This window comes from Arachis ipaensis, chromosome B8 (genome assembly GCF_059453495.1).
Source record: "Arachis ipaensis isolate K30076 ecotype BB chromosome B8, ASM5945349v1, whole genome shotgun sequence".
Taxonomy (NCBI): Eukaryota; Viridiplantae; Streptophyta; class Magnoliopsida; order Fabales; family Fabaceae; genus Arachis; species Arachis ipaensis.
Genome location: NC_142443.1, coordinates 26,254,207 through 26,276,457, shown reverse-complemented (window position 1 = coordinate 26,276,457; position 22,251 = coordinate 26,254,207). Strand labels below are relative to the sequence as shown.

Here is a 22,251-nt window from a genome sequence, read left to right as displayed (position 1 = left end):
GTAATTATAAGCGCATCTTCTGATATACTATAATTCTTGTAGGCTGCTGAAGTATGTATCATCACTAAGTCAAGACCAGATAAGCTGCCACCAAAGAGAAAATCATCTAACTCGCCAACTTCTGCCCATGCGCCAGTTAATCCCATACAAGGTGCTAGCTCCGGAACAGCTGCAAGACTTGGCAGTATCCTCAAGTTCATTCCCACACCGGGATTCAAGGCACCTAGAAAGAAAAATTGAAGACTTTTGTATAACATGCTTGTTGTGTTGGGAGTTATTTTGTATAAGACAATTTGCAAGTAATTTTGTATAACATGCTTGTTCGGTTAGGTTCACTTTGTGTTTATGACTACTTTGTTACCAGACATATGGTTATGTTTATTTTGTTAGCAGCACATTGCTTATGGCTTTGTAAGACAGTCAAAACTTATGACTCATGACTTTGTTGATTTAAAATGATTAATATATTTCACTATTGCTATATTTTGCTATTGCTATATATCCAGATTACCTTTAGTAGTACAAAAACAGTTAATATCTCCAAAAGGTTGGCTAACACAGTTAGATGTTGAGCAACTTTTTTTCATTCATGCAAATATTACACATATGATTTCAATCCCATCATTACTCAACATTGAGTTCAAAGTTTGCAAAATACCACTAGTAAGAACAACATTACATAAACAACTAGAAACAATAATTTGATCATAAACTTTTGACTCCTAACATCAGATTCTAATTTTTCCAGCCTCCAACCTACTGTCATCTTCTGGTCATTATTGTAGTTAACACTTTCTGCTTTTGCAGGCACAGCCTTTTGCCCAACATCTGCCCAAAGCATACAAACCACACCATCTTTTACCAATTGTCTGCAATCAACGAATGTTTCAATAACCAAATTAGAAGTTAGGGAACGAATGAAAAATCAGAAAAAACCAACAATTACAGCTAACATTATAATTTGGGCACCCAAAAAAGGGCTTATTTGGGTTGGAATTTGTCCTAGACCACCGGAGCACAGGTCGGCAGCCGCAACCACACCTTTCTGGTACACGATTTTGGGTCTTCGCCCTGTATCCATTGCTTGTTGACCGTATCGAGCTCCTACTGGCTTGCCCTTCACCTCCAAACATTGCTTCAGAGCATCAATGAAATCTCCGTTAAATTACAATAGTGGACCACAATTATGGGACGAAGGAGAAGGGAAGAAGAAATACTACATATAATAATCATTCTTAACTTTTAGGGTTTTATTGATACCAGGACCACATTGGATAGAAAATTAAGATTTGTCACGTCAGCTAGCCATTGCTAGCTCCAGCATGGCATGAGAGGTGTCAGATCATTACTCCATTTGCTGACTGTGCGCCGGAAAGAGTCGCAGGACAACTATAGATCCCGGAGCTGAATGTGAGGGATACTGTTAGGGAATTTTAAAAGTCAAGGACGATTATGGATAACTCACCCAATCTCAAGGACCACTTTGGAGTTTTAGTCATTTAAAATAATTTAATGATAAATATGATTGATTTCATTACAAATTCATCAAATAAATACAATTGTCCAGCGAAATATGTAAACAAGATGACTGAAATGAAAGTACAAATATAATTCTTAGTGGTCACATGAAAAAATACTCAACCATGATATTTGCATTGACTCCATTAAAAGACTCTCCTAAATTATCCTTCTATCGTCTTCAACCTCTTGGAAACTCTCACCATCTAATCACCCCGAGTTTCCCTTGGACCCCAACCACCACCCTTTCCCCTCTTGATCTCCTTTGCCTCTGTTCATCTTTGCCGCATTCATTCCTCTTCGCCTACCCCTGAGGCGCTGCTATGCCTTCTTTCCTTTTCAAGGCAGATATGGACTTGTCTTATTACATGCTTCCGGAGTTGTTCCGGTGCAGAGCAAGGCTGCTAACGAGCACTACTTTGAGCCTTTCGCACTCGCAATCTCAGTCCAAGTCACAAATGAGCCACAGCTTAAGAAGGTGCTTCTCCTCTTTCTCATACCCGCATCTTGCAGTCGCCAACAGTGCCCCCCGTAATTCATTTACTGTTGATGCATTTTTATTTGGTGGTGCTATCAGAGAAAAACTTTTAATATCCCTTTTGATTTCTCAGGGACCTTGTATATTTTGCCCCAAAAAAGTTCAATTTCCGGACAAATTTTCAGTGCCTATATTCTATCTAAATGCATTTGGTTGAAGGTTGAGGATGATTTTTGAGCTGGATGAATGTTGCAATGGAAAATGGTGGTGTTGAAGAAGATGAAGCAGAAAGATGTTGAAGATGAAGGAGGGGATAATTTGGAAATTGAATAGGTAGAAATAGTAGCTTATCATTATTGTTTTTTGGTCAAAAGAAACTCATTTTGTCATGGGTACATCAAGCTGAGTTTTTTTTTTCATAGGTAATTTCATCAGCATATTCACTTTTCATGGATAAAAATGATAGTTCATTCCTTTTTTTTTAATTCCTGAAAATGTTTACATGAAGCTGCTAGAAAAGTAACTCCAGGTAAAAAGTTTCATAAATACCGAATAAGCTCCACTGCAAACTTCCCTTTCTTTGTTGAGTTAATTTCTCCAATCTGCACCCAACATAAAGATGAAACAAAATCAGGATCTTAATTTGTATGCGCCAGCTTACACAGACATCCAATTATATATTACTACATCGACAAAAGTATTCGACTCAACCACCCGCTGTCCGAAAAGTCATATGTAATGCAAGTATTCGATTGGATATCAATGTAAGACTCTTTTAACATTGTTAATGCATAAAATAAAACATAACTGAAAGTGCTATGTAACAGTATCTAAAGTCATTCATGTGATGCTAAGTTACCTTTAATCTACCTCTTCCACTAACTGATACAATGTCTCCACTTTTCAGTGTGGTTCCTTTGGTAGTAACAGGGGTCCAGTTTATACGCACATCACCATTGCTACAACAAAACTATCATATATTAACAATCACATTGTTAATGTCATCTAAATCTTACCAGCGTCTATATAGTAAGACTTATTGATGAAAAGGTATAATATAAATTACAAACAGCATCACATTATTTTTTACTGAAAATTCAGTTCGTCCTAAGAAAATACTAAAAAGAAGCATCTAAGCATGCTCGTAGCATAAGATGACAAAGTTGTGATAAAGAAAAAAAAAAACAAAAGAAGGCATCAATATAATCAACCATAAGTCCAGAAAGAACACAGGGAATGCATGAAATATGCACAAAATCATGTTCCTTACTTTGATAACCAATTATCCACAATTTTAACATTCCCGAGGGTCGATTTGCAGTATTTCAAAGTTTAGGGATTAAACTGTAGGGTAAAGTAAGTTGTTTGTCCTTAACATTAGCGATTTTCTTCAAAATTATTCTAATGTTTAATTCCATTTAATTTTGTCCCCAGAGTTTTAGATAGAGTTAACGTTCAGGAGTAGTTTTGACACAAATTGAAAATGTTAAAAACAAAATTGAATGAATTGGATGTTAGGGGTATTTTTGAAGAAAATCACAAACATTAGGGACAAACAGCATACTTTACCCTAAATTACACATGATGTGGTTAAAGCTAATTGAATTCGGGTGACATTGAATTTATGCATATGTTTTAGTACATTTTTGTGGAAGATTCATATTAACTATATTTCACAAGCAAAATTAAAACATAAAACAAAACAAAAAGATCTTAGGGACCATTGCAATTTAGGCAAACAAGAATTTAGAATATTTTAACAGAGTTTGAATATATGTAAGTAAAGCTGCTGGAGTTGCCAACCTGATCAAGTCAACTAGCTTGGAACGTGAAATCTTAAAACCTGCACTAGCCAAGGCATCAACTCTGAGCGATGCTTCTATAGTTTTAAACGTGATTGTTCTGCACAAGGGGGAAAAGTCAAAATGATAGTCTCAGTACCAGAAATAAACATTCATGAAAATATGAGATTGAAACCAGGATCAAAGATGCACCTTGGTGGCTCGTAATCAAGAGAAATTAATGGTATCTTACTGCAACTTACAGGAACATTACGAACCTGCATAAGAATAAAATAAAAAAGTTTAGGTCCCCTATCAAATCACACAGTATAGAACTTACCTCAGCAATCTATACGGAAAATCACTTTGCCTCAGGGCTCCAACGTTTACCGACGTACCACCTTTTCAGAAATTTAATATCAAAATGCTACTCTTTTGAAACTAATTAGCCAGATGTCATTCTTCCTATATTATGATAATTGATCATAATTAAAAATAAAATAGCAAATCAGCTGTCACCTTAGCAAAAGGTGGCTTTGGGTAATTAGTTTCAAGAAGGTGGTATTTTGATAATAAGTTTTGAAAAAGGTGGCACATTAGTAAATAAGCCCAGCTTGTTCAATCAAAATATGGACAAGATTCAAGAATGCTTTGGAGTAAAAGGGAAAGGTAGATTAAATTGCCAAACTTTATGTTACCATAACATCAGTGAAAAGGTAAATAAATTCATCTTGTATAAGGATGGATACTTTCATATGGTGCCATACCCTAGTTAGATATATTTTGGAATTTGGATGGTCCATCATCCTAGGGCCTAGATTAGTTTGGAACAAGATTGATCCATATCAATGAAAGAATTATCAAATATGTAACATTGCACTTAGAAAAATTGTCTCTTGTTCTGATAATTAGATGCTTATCAAGAAAGGTAAATTGCAAAAAGCAGTATGTGAAATAGAGATACCTTATCCAATGACGACATTAGAAATTCAACAAGCTCTGGTACGACAAGTATCTGAGCACCCTGTTCTCCCTGGGTAGAAAAGGTGACAAAATCAATTCAAATATGTGTCGTACCTACTATAGCTTTATAAACAGATTTGACTGTATTTATTTTTTCTTTTGTTCTTTTATGATGTTATCCACAATGCCTGATTTGTTTATTTAAGCATAAGATAAAAGAAACACGTAAACAAATAACAAATTGATGTCGTTAAAACATTAGAGATAACAGCAACTTTATACAAGAATGTTATAACATGCACAGGCCAGAGGGATGTATCTAAAACAAATAAACAATAGAGAACTCATGAACAGGAAAATTCTTATTAAGAGGTAATAAAATGCAGATCATAATGTAACATATTGCCACTGAAGTTCATTATATTTCCATATAGCTTATAATCAGGCTTTTCTTTGACAGAATCTTCATATCGTTGGACTGGATAATGAAGTCTTTTGAAATGTAAAAGAATCATTAAACAGTGTAATACAAATTTATGAAACAACATGTGAATCTGGTTAACTAATTATATATTAAATTCTGCCATATTACCATTTGCACACTCCTCAGTACAAAGCGATAGAGCCCCATTTCAAGTAGACCTTCATGTATGTAATAAATAGAGAAGGGGGGGGGGGGGGCATTAAAAATAAAAAGGAAAAAGAAAAGGAAAAGAAAAGACAAGAAGAATACCTGCAATATAATATCTCCAACTTTCTCCCTAGTAATTCCTGTACCAAGAATTGAGCCAAGGAAGTCACCATGAGAACAAGATTCAAATCGAAAGTTCCCAGAGACACTGAAAAGAGCAAATTTATGCAACCATTAGAATGGAGGTCTAGAAGCACCACCAATGGATGTGGTGTGCTTGATAACATAAATTAGAAAATACAAGATTTACCTCAATGCCGAAATGATATCTGGATCGCTTGTCAGTTCTTCTGGATGTCCAACAGAAATTCGACAACGTTCAGCCTAGAGAATAAATGATATACGTAATGCCTATGTACACATACAGAATAACCTGCATATCAAAGGAATGGAGCAAACTTTTATGTGTATTTACCTGGGGGTAACCTCCTTGAGCAATTGCTTTCACGTCTGCTAATTTCTCCAAAACTTTCATAGATTCTTTAAGCACTGGAGGTGTTAGAAAATCTGTATGGAGAATCTCTCGTCTTAATGATGCACGTCTAGCCTACAATAAACGAAGCAATGAGCATCAGATTTTCATGAGAGGAAAAGGCAGAGCAGCAAGGTTGTTCACGACATGAGTAATTAATGTAATTACAAAATGAAAATATATGTGGACCAGAGAAAGAAGTACCATCTCAAGAATATGCTTCACTTCTTTTATTACACTTTTCTCTACCACTCCATTCAGTAGCTCATCGACATCTCCCTTTATAGCTTGCACTGTGTGACTTACATCTGAAGCTTTACACCATAAGGCATTACTTAGAAATGTGAAAACTTGGATCATAATTGTTGGCTTGTAGCTATTTATGTATAACTACTCAGCTCCTTTCTCACTTCAGATTAGATTGATGAAAATATTGGCCATAGTTCAATTGGTTAATATGCAAGTGAAGCACTTCATTGTTATTAAAGGCTGAAGTTTCAACCTTCATATGCTAATGCTATAAGTATAGATCACTCCTTCATCACCAATGAACATGTAGAAAAAAGTTATTCATGTTTAACCATCCTCTACTTCAAAAGTCATATAAATGAAAATGCAATCAATTAAACTCTACAGTGTAAAGCTCTGAAATTGAACTCTATTATTATTAGGTATAATTTTTTTAATCCACAACATATATCCTTTGTTTATCACTGCCCCCACAATTCCAATCCCCAAAAAGATTGCATTTTTACACAATTTAACATAACGGGTACGCAAAAAAAAAAACAATCATTGAGTTGCACATGGCACTGGAAATATCCAAAAAAGAAAAAAAGGATGAGAGAGATAAAAATGGGACCTGAAGAAGCAGAAACAGAGAGAGGCAGAGTGCAAAGGGTCCTTGGGAAAGAGAAGTAGGGATTGGTAGCGCAGAGAAAATGGGATTGAGAGAGTGCGAAAGCTTGTGCTGCTGCTCTTCGAAGACTCCATGAAGAAGTTCCGACGATACTGGCAGTGGCAGCAGCCATGGCAGCAACAGAAACGAATCTAAGCCAGCGAAAGAGAGGAAGAAACTTCTGCTGCTGGTGTTTTTAGAGAGAGGAGCATATGAAGAGGGGAAGAAAAGAGAAGAGTAAGAACTAAGAAGCATGCCGCTACGTGTGGAATGTGGATATCATCCGGTTCAATAATACGTAGCGTTAAACCCAAAGTAGAAGTCAATATTCAAAATGACCTTTAAATTTCACCTCCACTCAATTTAATTCTTCAATTAAAAATTGATTCAAATTGTACTTTAAATTTTTAAAAAATGATTTAAGTTGATCTCTTTATCTATTTTCGTCACCAAAAAAAATAATATGATATGATTAAATAATATTATTTTATTATTTGTGTCAAAATAATATTGTTTTATTTCTCTTTTTCTCTCTTCTTTTTTTTTTCTCTTCAATTAGATGAGTAAATTTTTTTTTTTTCTTTTTTTTACCCTAAGATAAACAAAATAATTTTTTATCTAACCATGATTATCTTAAATTTATGCTGCTTTGATACCAAGATGGTTTGATTCTTGTTAGATCTTCTGGTGACCTTTCAACAATAAATGTGTTATTTATTGCTTTCACGCTCATATAAGAAAGGATTTTCAAGTATAAAGAGAGGTTCTTTTTGTTTTGCATATCACTGATACATAGTTTGTTATGATTGTGATTTGGATTTATAGTTATGAACCTTCTTGTAATCATAAAGCAAATTATCTCATTTATCATTGCATTGATTTTGTGATCTCAAGCAGCCATGGTGATGAGAGAATTTTTGTGTGGTTTAGAATTTCACAAATGAAATCTCGTTGCAAGTATAGTTTTTAAACCAACAATAATTCTTTCATACAAAAAATTGTTTGTCACAAATACAAACCCCTAAAATTAATAACCGAAGTATTCAAATATTGGGTCATTCTCCCTAGGAATTGCAATAAAGTATTATTGTTATTGGTTATGAAGTATGTTTTGGGGTTTTTGAATTAAGAGACAAGAAATGTAAATGGCAAAGGAAATAAACTAACAACTAGAAAAGCTCTTGGCAAGGTATGAGAACTAGAAGTCCTATCCTAGTTATCCTCATCAATTGTGATGAGAATTGTCCATTGCTCCCACTTAGTTAACCTCTAACTATGAAGGAAAGTCAAGTGGATGAATTAACTTGATTCCACAAGTCCTAGCCTAATCATGATGAAAGACTAGCTTTAGTGGCATTCAAGTTAATTAGCAACTTCTAATTATCAATCAACAAAGGAGTTTGATAACTCAAAAGTCACCAATTACTCTACCTAGGCCAAGAGGAACAAAATCTAACTCATAACTAAAAGATGCATTTCAACAAACACATAGAAGGCAATAAAGGTAGACAACATGAATTGCAAGAATTAAAGAGAGATCTAACTACAAAGGCAATAGATTCATAATAGAAAATCAAAGCAACATGAAAAGACATGGAAATCATAAATTGCATTGAAAGAGAAATAGAAATCTACATAAGAATTCATAAAGCAAAAGGAAAATTGAAGCAAGAGAAGAAGTAGATCTAGATCTAAGAAATTCTAACCTAACCTAATCCTAATTCTAGAGAGAAGATAGAGCTTCTCTCTCTAGAAACTAACTTTCCCTCCAAAACTAAACTAAAACTAAAGCTATGACTAGATGGTTGATCTTTCTTCATTCCTTGGGTTAAATAGCATCAGAAATGAGTTGGATTTGGGCCTAGGAAGCCCAGAATTCGCCCCTAGCGGATTGCCTTTAAGTGAGTCATGTGCGAGCACCGACGCGTATGCGTACATCACGCGTGCGCATCACTTGACAAATTGCTATCCATGCGTACACGTCATGTACGCGTACGCGTTGCCATGCGACCTCATCGTTTCACGCGTGCGCGTACGCGTGGAATGAATTTCTCTCCATCCTTGATTTTCCATGATTTCTCCACTTTGCATGCTTTTCTCTTCATTCCTTTGATCCATTCCTAGCCTTTTCAACCTGAAATCACTAACACACACATCAAGGCATCTAGTGGAATCAAAGGTGAATTAAAATTAACCAATTAAGGCCTAAAAAGCATGTTTTCACTCTTAAGCGCAAATTAGGAGACAATCATGAAACCATGCTATTTTAGTGGGTAAATGTGTGAAAAGGGTGATCAAATTCCCTAAATTTAGCATAGGATGCACCACCAAATAGCGGTGCATCAAATCTCCCCACACTTAAACCAAGCATGTCCTCATGCTTAAACCAAGAGATAGACAAGGGTATCATCATTTATTAAAATCATGGTTCTGAAAACCGGAGCGGACCGGCCGGTTCGACCAGATTAACCGGGAACCGGTCTTATGGCCGGTCCGGTTGATGCGCAAAACCGCCTTGCAAAAAACTGGTTTAAAAACTGGCCAAACCGGTGGTTAACCGGTGAACCAGCTGAACCGGCCGGGTCAAAAGACCGGTTCTCTCAAAAAAAAAAAAACCCACCCCCTAAAACACCCGACCATCTCCCTTCTGTCTCACTCTCACTTCCAAACAAATCCCTAATTTGCCTAACCTTTGAGAGAAAACACCGCCGCCACCATCAGCTCCCAGCCACCGTCCCATTAGCCACTGTTAGTCCCCCCAGCCACCGTCAACCCCTCCAGCCGCCGCCACTCTTGTGTTCACCGTCTCTGTGCTTGTCGTAAAGCCCGCTTCTGTGATCGTTGTCGTTGGCAGTGACAGAGGGTGCCGTCGTTGTCCTCGTCGTCGATCTTCTTTTCCTCTATGTCACGCAAACGGTTACTCAATCCTCTTCAAGTGCATCTCTCCTCCGTGAATCTCTGCCCAGAGCCTCGCCGTGAAATCACTGCTCGGGGACTCGCCGTCGCAAAATGATCCTCTTCCGAGCTTACTCTGTCACCGCCGTTCCTCCTTCGCCCTGTCTCTGGTAATAATTAAGCCACTGCTTCTTCAGTTTCAATTTCTAAGATTCTGGCTTCTAAATTGGGATTGTGTTCTGAGTTGAATTACTGCTCATGTGGTTTTGAATTTAGTTTGGAGGTTAAGTTTGGATTTTTTTGGTTAGGTTTTCTGTTTCTAGATTCTCTGGATTTGGATTTGGATTTTGAATTTAGTCGTTTATTGAATGTCTGAGTTGTGAGTTGTTGAATGATTCTGTTCAATATTTTTTCCTGAGTTAATTTTGTTCAAGATTTTTTTTGGTTATATGTTAAAGATGGAACAATCACAAAGTGGTCAACAGCCACCAGATGATTATTGATAATTGATAACTTACACTTACATAATGCACTAAAGGTGTTTGAACCTTTGCTCATTTGAATGATACATATCTTTTGTGCACTTGATTATGCCATTGATTCTTGTTAGTGAAAAAAATCTTTTCTCCTCCTAGTAGGAAAACACAGCCTGTTGCCCACCAGAATAAGAGGCCAGTTTTCCATTCTGTCGAAATCTAAGGAAGAATCAACTTGGTGGTGTCATATTTGGTTGCAAGAACAGTACATTGAAAGAATGCTAATCTAAACAGTTCTTTGGTTAGCCTTTTTTGCAACTGTTTGATTTTTATTATATTCTTTGTAATAGATACTAATAACAATTGAGATGTGATATTTATACTTACCCTTGTATACTAATAATTTGTTGGTTGTGAACTTCTAATATTAAATTATGAATAATTTATCATCTAAAATTGTGAAATTTTTAATTTTATTAAGTTAGAAATTATTGAATTTATATATTTAAAATTATATATAAGTTTTTTAATAATTTTAATTAATATTTAATTAAACCGGTTGAACCCCGGTTGAATCCCGATCGAACCAGTAAACCATTAAACCAGTGATCTTATCGGTTTATTGACCGGTCTAGTTCTCGCAACCTTGATTAAAATATAAACTAACTAAATGCAATCTATCTATATGCAACTATCTAAATGAATGCGATTGCTTGGTCAAAATAAATCAATTTCCAAGAAAGTCAATATAAGCACAAGGGCTAAGGCAATAGCAAATCTAATCTACAATTGAATTGAGTTATTAAATATTTTTATAAACTTGCAAGAAGAGATGATCATAGTTGAAAACACGTAATTGAGCAATCGAACCCTCACCGGAAGTGTTTGCACTCTAGTCGCTCAAGTGTATAGGGTTGATCCACTCAATTCTCTCCTAATCATGCTTTCCAAGATTTGTTTTTCATCTAACAATTAACAAATATTTTATGCAGGCATACAATTATCATGATGTCTTTTCATAGGTTGTAATGGGGATAGGGTCAAGGTAGGATGCATATTTGGTCAAGTGAACTTGAAATTTGAATCCTTGATAAGCTTAGACTTCCCACCTAACCTATGACATCCTATACAATTTCAAAGCTAACCTAACTACCCATTTTTCACTTTTTCACATACTCATGCATTCTTTTCTTGATCACAACTCATATGCATTGATAGTTATTGCTTCACTTTGGGGTATTTTGTCCCCTTTTTATTTCTTTTTTTTTCTTTTTCTATTTTTTTTCTTTTCATATATATTTTTTTCTTTTTATTTTCTCATTTTTTTCTTTTCAAACTAAAATATATACAAGAGCATCAATGCATACGATTTTACATTTAATTAACATATGAGCATGTACCCGATTCCCAAATATAGAAATACAAAACAAAAACACCCTTTTCTCTCAACCAATGTCCCAAGTTTTCCCACACTTGAATGACACACACACACACACTAGCCTAAGCTAATCAAAGATCTAAATTAAGGACATTTATTGTTTTTCGCTTCAAGGCTTGTAATGTGCTAAAATTAAGAAAAAAGTGGGTTAATCGTAGGCTCAAAGTTGGCTAACAATGGTTGATAAAAGGTAGGCTATTTGGGTGAGTGAGCTAATGAAACAATGGCCTCAATCATATAAGTGCATGAATACAAGGAATAATGGACATATAGAATTAAACAAATCAAAGATTACAATCATAGGAAGAGAACAATGCACACAAGAAAGGAAAATAAGTGGTTATAAGATGTAACCACACCATTAGGCTCAAAACTCACAAGCTTGTGTTCTTAGCTCAAAAATCATGTTCCACAATGTATAATTCAAGCAAGTTTGATGAAAAGTTTTCACTCAAATCAATTGAGGTGCCCTATAAATAAATTTCTTGAAAATTTTCATTATTTTGACTAAGCTTATCATATATATGCAAAAATAAGAAAATGCAGCTAAAAATAATCCTAAAAGACCTAAAAAATGAAATGCAAAAGTGTCGGGATTAAAAACTTGTCACCCAAAATGCCGACTGGTCGGACGACCTCCCCACACTTAAAAGTTTGCACCGTCCTCGATGCATTCAAAGATGAGCAAGGGGGTACGACGACTTTCTGAGTTGCTACCTTCAGCTAGTAGGTCAACCGGTGCTGCGTGTTCTTTCTCCCGCTTCCGTGTTTGCTTGTGGTGCATCGTTCATGAAAAATAGAAAGTAACACCGTAAGATGAGAAAATACAAAAGCAAGGAAGCAGACATTGTTGGTATGAGGTAAATCACTAGAATGAAGTGGGTGAATTAGTGTGACATTAATGAAAAATAGGTGTGTGACTTCTAAATTGTGCGCGGTTTAACACACACTAGCATGAAAGGCGATGTCACAAAAGAAGCATGCACTTCACTCATCCTAGCGTGCTTGAGATGCTCTAAACTTGTGGGTTAAAACAACCAAACAAGCAATAAAGAAGCATGAAAGCATTCAAGCCAAAAACAACATATGGATGCATATGATCATGAAACACAATGCATTAAGATAAATGCACAACATCCATCAATAAATTGCCTAATCAAAGAGAAGGATTCAAATCACATGGTGGCCAAATCATGCAATTCAAAAAAATATTAAGAAGCTTGAAGGCAATGTAAGATGTACTTGGTATTCACAAAAGTTAAGCATGAAAAATTCAAAACCAAGTAACAAAATATAACCTCAACAATAAAATCCAACAACGACAATTAACACAAGGATTATGCTAAAATAGTATTCAATTAGTAATAAGCAGCAAGATATAGCAAACAAAATTAATAATCCAACACTTATCATGAAAAAATGGAAAATTAAACAAAATTTAAACCATCAAAATAGCTAACTAGCTAAACTAACTAATGGTTGATGGTGTATGGTAGTGTTGGATGAGGTATAGGAGAAGGGAGGAAGAAAGGAGAAGAGAAGAAATGGAAAGATGATGAGAAAAAAAGATGGATAAATAAGGGCATCCACGCGTATGCGTGCATCACGCGTGCGCGTGGGAATGGTGCAGTGGAAGCGACGCGTACGCGTATATCACGCGTGCGCGTCAATGGCTTTTTTGGAGAGCCACGCATACGCATCGTGTATGCGTACACGTGAGTAGCTTTGTGCCAAAGGCACAATGTTCGCGCGATGCAGGCACAATGATGAGCGAATAATTTATACGCTTTTTGGCATTATTTTTACATAGTTTTTAGTATGATTTGATTAGTTTTTAGTATATTTTTATTAGCTTTTAAGAAAAATTCACATTTTTGGACTTTACTATGAGTTTGTGTATTTTTCTGTGATTTCAGGTATTTTCTGGCTGAAATTGAGGGACCTGAGCAAATTCTGATTCAGAGGCTGAAAAAGGACTGCAGATGCTGTTGGATTCTGACCTCCTTGCACTCGAAATGGATTTTTTGGAGCTACAGAAACTCAAATCGCGTCTCTCAATTGCGTTGGAAAGTAGACATCCAGGGCTTTCCAGCAATATATAATAGTCCATACTTTGCTCAAAGATAAATGACGTAAACTGGCGTTCAACGCCAGTTCCATGCTGCATTCTGGCGTTACACGCCAGAAACAGGTTACAAGTTGGAGTTAAATGCCCAAAACAGGTTACAACCTGGTGTTTAACTCCAGAAACATCCTAGGCACGTGTAAAGCTCAAGTATCAGCCCCATCACACATCAAGTGGGCCCCGGAAGTGGATTTCTGCACTATCTATCATAGTTTATTCATTTTCTGTAAACCTAGGTTACTAGTTTAGTATTTAAACAACTTTTAGAGATTTATTTTGTACCTCACGACATTTTCACATTTTACATTGTATTTCTACGGCATGAGTCTCTAAACTCCATGATTGGGGGTGAGGAGCTCTGTTGTGTCTCGATGAATTAATGCAATTACTTCTGTTTTCTATTCAAACACGCTTGTTTCCGTTCTAAGATATTCACTCGCACTTAACCATGATGAATGTGATGATCCGTGACACTCATCACCATTCTCAAACTATGAACGCGTGCCTGACAACCACTTCCGTTCTACCTTAGATTGAGTGTGTATCTCTTTGATTCCTGGTTCACAAGTTTGATTGCATCTCCTGACAACAGAGCATTCGAATCCGTGAGATCAGAGTCTTCGTGGTATAGGCTAGAATTATTGGCGGCCATTCCTGAGATCCAAAAAGTCTAAACCTTGTCTGTGGTATTCCGAGTAGGATCTGGGATGGGATGATTGTTACGAGCTTCAAACTCACGAGTGCTGGGCGTAGTGACAGACGCAAAAGGATCAATGGATCCTATTCCAACATGAGTGAGAACCGATAGATGATTAGTCGTGCGGTGACAGCGCATTTGGACCATTTTTACTGAGAGGACGGATGGTAGCCACTGACAACGGTGATCCACCAACATACAGCTTGCCATGAAAGGAGTCTTGCGTGCGTGAAGAAGAAGACAGCAGGAAAACAAAGATTCAGAAGACAGAGCATCTCCAAAACCTCAATCTGTTCTCCATTACTGCACAACAAGTAACCTTTAATTCATGTTATTTAGTTTTCATAACAAAAGTCATTTTTATTATTAATCTCCTGACTAAGATTTACAAGATAACCATAGCTTGCTTCAAGCCAACAATCTCCGTGGGATCGACCCTTACTCACGTAAGGTATTCCTTGGACGACCCAGTGCACTTGCTGGTTAGTGGTACGAGTTGTGAAAAGTGTGAATCACGATTTCGTGCACCAAGATTTTGGCGCTGTTGCCGGGAATTGTTCGAGTTTGAACAACTGACGGTTCGTCTTGTTGCTTGGATTAGGAAAATTTTGTCTTTTGGGTCAGAGTCTTTTATTTTCGTTTCAAAAATTTTCCAAAAATTTATTATTTTTCTTTATTAATCTTTAGAGTTTTTCTGTTTGAGTTTAGTTTCATATTTTAAGTTTGGTGTCAATTGTATGTTTTTATTTTCCTTTAAATTTTCGAATTTGTGTTCATTGTTCTTTCTTGATCTTCAAGTTGTTCTTGCTGTTTTTCTTGTTTGATCTTTAGTTTTTCCTGTCCTGTGTCTTTTCTTGTTTTTCTTGTGCGTTTTTAACTTATCAATTTTCAAAAAATTTTATACATTAAATACCTTTATTAAAACACTTTAAATTTATAGCTCAATTGGCTAGAGCGGTGTGCTTATGTTCTTGGTAATTGGGAATTTTCCTTTTAAAACTTTTTCAAAAATAATTTTTCTTTGATTAAATCTCATGTCAAACTTTTAAGTTTGGTGTTCTCTTGTTATTTTTTTTATTTTCGAAAACTTATTTTTAGTTTTCTAAAAGTTTTAAGTTGGTGTTCTTTTTATGTTCTTGTGAGTCTTCAAAGTGTTCTTGAGGCTTCTTTGTGTTTCGATCTTAAAATCTTTAAGTTTGGTGTTCCTTGGTGTTTTCCCTTCAAAACTTTCGAAAAACAAGGAGCATTAGATCTAAAAATTTTAAGTCTTGTATCATTTTATTGTTTTTCTCTTTCCTCATTAAATTCAAAAATATATTTTCTCTTTAATTTAAATTGAATTTTCGAAAATTACTTTTAAAAATTCAGATTTTTATTTTAAAAATAAAATCTTTTCAAAATTCAAAATCTTTTTCAAAAAATCATATCCAAAGTTTTTCAAATCTTCTCAATTAAAGCAATTATTTTCATTTTCAAATTTATTTTCTCTAGGTTTTTGAAATTTACATTTTAATTTCTAATTATTTTATTTTATTTTATCTTATTATTTTTATTTATCTTAATAATTTGGTTTGTTCTACTTCAATAAAATAAAATCAAAAATATATTTTCTTTGCAATTCATATCAATTTCCATTTATCCATCATGGATCTAAGTGGAAATGAACAGTCCAGAAGGACTCTGGGATCATATGCTAATCCCACTACTACTGCATATGGGAGTAGTATCTGTATACCTCCCATCAAAGTAGGCAGTTTTGAGCTAAATCCTCAGCTCATTGTCATGGTGCAGCAAAACTGCCAGTATTCCGGTCTTCCACAAGAAGAACCTACTGAGTTTCTGGCACAATTCTTGCAAATTGCTGACACAGTACGTGACAAGGAGGTGGATCAGGATGTATACAGACTATTACTATTTCCGTTTGTTGTAAAAGATCAAGCTAAGAGGTGGTTAAATAACCAACCCACAGCAAGCATAGGAACATGGAAACAGTTATCAGACAAATTCCTGAATCAATATTTCCCTCCAAAAAGGATGACACAGCTAAGGTTGGACATCCAAGGCTTTAAACAAGAGGATAATAAATCCCTTTATAACGCCTGGGAGAGGTACAGAGGGATGCTAAGGAAATGCCCCTCTGAAATATTTTCAGAGTGGGTGCAATTAGACATCTTCTACTATGGGCTTACAGAAAGAGCTCAGATATCTCTAGACCACTCAGCTGGTGGATCTATACACATGAAAAAAACTATTGAAGAGGCTCAAGAGCTTATTGATATAGTTGCTAGAAATCAGCATCTGTACATAAGTAATGGGTCCTCCATAAAGGAAGAAGCCAAAGCAGTGTCTACTGAACTTGGTCCTCCAGAACAAGTTGCTGAACTCAATTAACAATTGTGTTTTCTAACAAAACAGCTAGCAGAATTCAAGGAGATGCTACAAGACACTAAAAATGCTAATAAAAATATGGAAGCACAATTGAATCAGACAAAACAGCAGTTATCAAAGCAGATAACAGAAGAGTGCCAGGCAGTTCAATTAAGAAGTGGGAAAACATTAAATACCTCACTTCAGAGCAGCAGAAAGCCAAGGAAAGAACAACTGACAGAGGATGAGCAAAATATTATCCAAAATCCCTTTGAGGATAGTAAGAGCCCAGAGAGGAACAACTCTGGCGTTCAAACGCCAGAAACAGGCAAGGAGCTGGCGTCAAACACCCAATGGAAGCTCAGTTCTGGCGTTCAAATGCCAGAAACAGGTAAGAAGTTGGCGTCCAACGCCAATCAAGCTTCTAACCCTGGCATCCAAACGCCAGTGAGGGATCAGACACACACAAGTGCTGATAGCAACCCCTCTAAAAAGGCTTCTCCAACCACCTCTGTAGGAAATAAACCTGCAGCACCTAAGGTTGAGGAATACAAAGCCAAGATGCCTTATCCTCAAAAACTCCGCCAAGAGGAGCAGGATAAGCAATTTGCCCGCTTTGCAGACTATCTCAGGACTCTTGAAATAAAGATTCCGTTTGCAGAGGCATTTGAGCAAATACCCTCTTATGCCAAGTTCATAAAAGAGATCTTGAGTCATAAGAAGGATTGGAGAGAAACTGAAAGAGTTTTCCTCACTGAAGAATGCAGTGCAGTCATTCTGAAAAGCTTAAAGATCCCGGGAGCTTTATGATACCATGCATATTAGAGGACAATTGCACCAAGATAGCTTTATGTGATCTTGGGGCAAGCATCAACCTAATACCTGCATCCACTATCAGAAAGCTTGGTTTAACTGAAGAAGTCAAACCAACCCGGATATGTCTCCAACTTGCTGATGGCTCCATTAAATATCCATCAGGCGTGATTGAAGACATGATTGTCAGGGTTGGGCCATTCGCCTTCCCCACTGACTTTGTAGTGTTGGAAATGGAGGAGCACAAGAGTGCTACTCTCATTCTAGGAAAACCTTTCCTAGCAACTGGACGAACTCTCATTGATGTTCAAAAAGGGGAAGTAACCCTGAGAGTCAATGAGGATGAGTTTAAGTTGAATGCTGTCAAAGCCATGCAGCATCCAGACACACCAAAAGACTACATGAAAGTTGATCTTATTGACTCTTTGGTAGAGGAGATCAACATGGCTGAGAGTCTCGAATCAGAGCTGGAAGACATCTTTAAAGATGTTCAGCCTGATCTGGAGGATTCAGAGGAATTGAAAGAGCCTCTGAAACTTTCTCAGGAAGAGGAAAAACCTCCTAAACCCGAACTCAAACCATTACCACCATCCCTGAAATATGCATTTCTGGGAGAAGGTGACACTTTTCCGGTGATCATAAGCTCTGCTTTAAATCCCCTAGAAGAGGAAGCGCTACTTCAAGTGCTAAGGACACACAAGACAGCTCTTGGGTGGTCCATAAGTGATCTTAAGGGCATCAACCCGGCAAGATGCATGCACAAGATCCTATTGGAGGATGATGCTAAGCCAGTGGTTCAACCACAGAGGTGGCTAAATCCTGCCATAAAGGAAGTGGTACAGAAAGAGGTCACCAAGTTACTAGAGGCTGGGATTATTTATCCTATTTCTGATAGCCACTGGGTGAGCCCTGTCCAAGTTGTCCCCAAAAATAGAGGCATGACAGTGGTTCATAATGAAAAAAATGAACTGGTTCCTACAAGAACGATTACAGGGTGGCACATGTGTATTGACTACAGAAGGCTCAATACAACCACCAGAAAGGATCATTTTCCTTTACCATTTATAGACCAGATGCTAGAAAGACTAGCAGGTCATGATTATTACTGCTTTTTGGATGGCTATTCAGGTTACAACCAAATTGTAGTAGATCCCCAGGATCAAGAGAAAACAGCATTCACATATCCATCTGGAGTATTTGCCTACAGAAGGATGCCATTTGGGCTGTGTAATGCACCTGCAACCTTTCAGATATGCATGCTCTCTATTTTCTCTGATGTGGTGGAAAAATTTCCGGAAGTCTTCATGGATGACTTCTCAGTAGATGGAGACTCATTCAGCTCCTGTCTTGATCACCTGACACTGGTTCTGAAAAGATGCCAAGAGACTAACCTGGTTTTAAACTGAGAAAAATGTCACTTTATGGTGACTGAAGGGATTGTCCTTGGGCACAAGATTTCGAACAAGGGAATAGAGGTGGATCAAGCTAAGGTGGAGGTAATTGAAAAATTACCACCACCTGCAAATGTTAAGGCAATCAGAAGCTTTCTCGGGCATGCAGGATTCTATAGGAGGTTTATAAAGGATTTTTTAAAAATTGCAAAATCTCTGAGCAACTTGCTAGCTACTGACACGCCATTTGTGTTTGACACAGAGTGTCAGCAGGCGTTTGAAACTCTGAAAGCTAAGCTGGTCACAACACTAGTTATTTCTGCACCAGACTGGACATTACCATTCAAACTAATGTGTGATGCCAGTGATCATGCCATTGGTGCAGTATTGGGGCAGAGGCATGACAAGCTTCTGCATGTCATTTATTATGCTAGCCGTGTTTTAAATGATGCCCAGAAAAATTACACAACCACAGAAAAAGAATTGCTTGCAGTGGTTTATGCCATTGACAAGTTTAGATCATACTTAGTAGGATCAAAAGTGATTGTGTACACTGATCATGCTGCTCTTAAATATCTACTTACAAAGCAGGATTCAAAACCCAGGCTCATAAGATGGGTGTTGCTTCTGCAAGAGTTTGATATAGAAATAAGAGACAGAAAATGGATAGAAAACCAAGTGGCTGATCATCTGTCCCGGATAGAACCAGTAGAAGGGGCGTCCTTTCCCTCTATTGAGATCTCTGAAACCTTTCTGGATGAGCATTTGTTCGCCATTCAGGAAACACCATAGTTTGCAGACATTGCAAACTATAAAGCTGCAAGGTTCATACCCAAGGAGTACAGCAAGCAACAAAAGAAAAAATTAATTACTGATGCAAAGTACTACTTGTGGGATGAACCCTATCTCTTTAAGAGATGTGCAGACGGAATAATCCGAAGGTGTGTGCCTAGAGAAGAAGCACAGAAGATCTTATGGCATTGCCATGGGTCGCAATATGGAGGTCACTTCGGAGGTGAGCGAACAGCCACCAGGGTCCTCCAATGTGGCTTCTACTGGCCTACCCTCTATAGAGATTCCCGAGAGTTTGTACGTAACTGTGACAGTTGCCAGAGAGCTGGTAATCTGCCTCATGGTTACGCCATGCCTCAACAAGGAATCTTGGAGATTGAGTTGTTTGATGTATGGGGTATTGACTTCATGGGGCCTTTGCCACCATCATACTCAAATACTTATATTCTGGTGGCAGTCGACTATGTATCCAAATGGGTAGAGGCCATTGCCACACCTACTAATGATACTAAGACAGTGCTGAAGTTCCTCCAGAAACATATCTTCAGCAGGTTTGGTGTTCCTAGAGCACTAATTAGTGATGGGGGCACTCACTTCTGCAACAAATAGCTTTACTCTGCTATGGTCCGGTATGGCATTAGTCACAAGGTGGCAACTCCATATCATCCACAGACAAACGGGCAAGCTGAAGTCTCTAATAGAGAACTAAAAAGAATCCTGGAACGGACTGTAAGCACCCGTAGACAGGATTGGGCGAGAAGCTTGGATGATGCTCTGTAGGCTTACAAAACAGCATTCAAGACTCTTATAGGGACCTCTCCATACTAGCTTGTGTATGGTAAGGCCTGCCATCTGTCCGTGGAACTGGAGCACAAAGCCTACTGGGAAACCAGATTCCTAAACTTGATGCCAAATTAGCTGGAGAAAAAAGATTACTCCAGCTGAATGAGCTAGAGGAATTCAGACTCACTGCTTTCGAAAATGCCAAGCTTTACAAAGAGAAAGCAAAAAGGTGGCATGACAGAAAGTTGTCATCTAGAGTCTTTGAACCAGGATAGAAGGTTCTGTTGTTTAACTCTAGGCTCAGGCTATTTCCCGGGAAACTGAAATCCCGGTGGAGGGGACCATATGTGATTACAAGTGTGTCACCATATGGCTATGTGGAGCTTCAAGACATTGATTATAATAAGAAGTTCATTGTTAATGGACAGAGAATCAAGCATTATCTTGAAGGCAATGTTGAGCAAGGGTGCTCAAGGTTGAGGCTAGATTAAAAGCTCAGCAAGGTCCAGCTAAAGACAATAAAGAAGCGCTTGCTGGGAGGCAACCCAGCCATTAGCAAAGCTTTTTATTTATTTATTTATTTATTTATTTATTTATTTATTTATTTTTAATTATAAAAGTTTAATATAAATAATCTTCAAGGTAAAGAATCAATTGCATAAGTTCACAGGGTTACAGAAGGATTCAGAATACAAAACAGGGAGAAAGAGCTCACTGGCAAGAAAACGCCAGTAAGAGGTATATTTGGGCGTTAAACGCCAGAATAGGCACCATTTTGGGCGTTTAACGCCATACCTGCAGCATCCTGGGAGTTTAGAAAAATGCCGAGTGACGAAAGATTTCTGGCATTTAACGCTAGCCAGAAGGAACAGCTGGGCGTTAAACGCCCAAAACAGGCTACAAATGGGCGTTAAACGCCCAAAACAAGCAGCAGTTGGGCGTTTAACGCCAGGATTGTGGAGGGGAGGAGGTTTTTGTTCCCAACTTGATTTTTTTTCAAAATTTCATATCTCCATCCATTTTTCTTGCATAAACATGTTCCCATACTTTCATTTTTCAAACTTTTTCCAAAAAATTTTAAAATATCTTAATCCTAAAATTAAATCTTTCTCAATTCTTCTTCAACCTCTTCTTAAATCTTTTTCAAAACAAATCTATCTTTTTCAAAAAAAATTTCAAACTAATCAATATCTTTTTCAAATCTTCACAATATTTTTAGAACAAATCTATCTTTTTCAATTATCTTTCATATCTTTTCAATTTTAATTTACATCTTTTCCTATCTTACTTATCTTTTCCAAATCACATTTTCTATCACATCTTTTTAAAAGATTTTTGAAAACCCACCCTCCCTCTCCTTTAAATCTTCATTCGGCCTCCCCCCTTTCATCCACAAATTTGAACTTGGCTCTCCCTCTATCCCTCCCCTTTCTTTTCTTTTGCTTGAGGACAAGCAAACCTCTAAGTTTGGTGTGTTTATCCGGCCAATACCCACCAAGATCATGGCTCCTAAGGGAAAACAAACCAACTCAAGAGGCAAGAAAGAGAATATTCCAAAACCACTTTGGAATCAAGGGAAGTTCTTAACCAAAGAACATTCAGACCATTACTACAAAATAATGGGTCTAAGGCCAGTGATCCCGGAAGTTAAATTCGATCTGAAAGAAGACAAA

At 37.1% G+C, this 22,251-nt stretch overlaps 1 protein-coding gene across 4 annotated transcripts; it reads right to left on the bottom strand.

Moving 5' to 3' along the window:
- Positions 1–1,508: 1,508 nt before the first annotated feature.
- Positions 1,509–7,097, bottom strand: LOC107613817 (RNA-binding S4 domain-containing protein). 4 transcript variants are annotated; one of them, XR_015896721.1, is made up of 11 exons: positions 6,766–7,097; positions 6,108–6,211; positions 5,847–5,978; positions 5,682–5,755; positions 5,474–5,579; positions 4,742–4,810; positions 3,991–4,055; positions 3,800–3,898; positions 2,856–2,955; positions 2,291–2,598; positions 1,509–2,244 (listed from the first exon to the last, which is right to left on the bottom strand). XR_015896721.1 is itself a non-coding variant. In XM_016315979.3 (10 exons), the coding sequence occupies exons 1-10, from the start codon at positions 6,932–6,934 to the stop codon at positions 2,536–2,538; spliced, it is 981 nt and encodes a 326-aa protein (XP_016171465.1). In that variant the 5' UTR covers positions 6,935–7,097; the 3' UTR covers positions 1,509–2,535. The 4 variants fall into 4 exon arrangements, 2 of the variants coding, with proteins under 2 accessions (XP_016171465.1, XP_016171464.1); XR_015896719.1 differs by having other exon boundaries at positions 6,108–6,217; positions 6,766–7,077; XM_016315979.3 differs by having other exon boundaries at positions 1,509–2,598.
- Between the last annotated feature and the right edge of the window lie 15,154 nt (positions 7,098–22,251).

Bases quoted from the DNA above. Each gene is read 5' to 3' on its own strand.
- LOC107613817 (XM_016315978.3), bottom strand. From the start codon at position 6,934: ATGGCTGCTGCCACTGCCAGTATCGTCGGAACTTCTTCATGGAGTCTT. The intron at 5,979-6,107 runs GTACTTCTTTCT...CGTTTATTGTAG, and splicing joins TGAAGCATATTCTTGAGATG to GCTAGACGTGCATCATTAAG. The intron at 5,756-5,846 runs GTAAATACACAT...TTTATTCTCTAG, and splicing joins CTCAAGGAGGTTACCCCCAG to GCTGAACGTTGTCGAATTTC.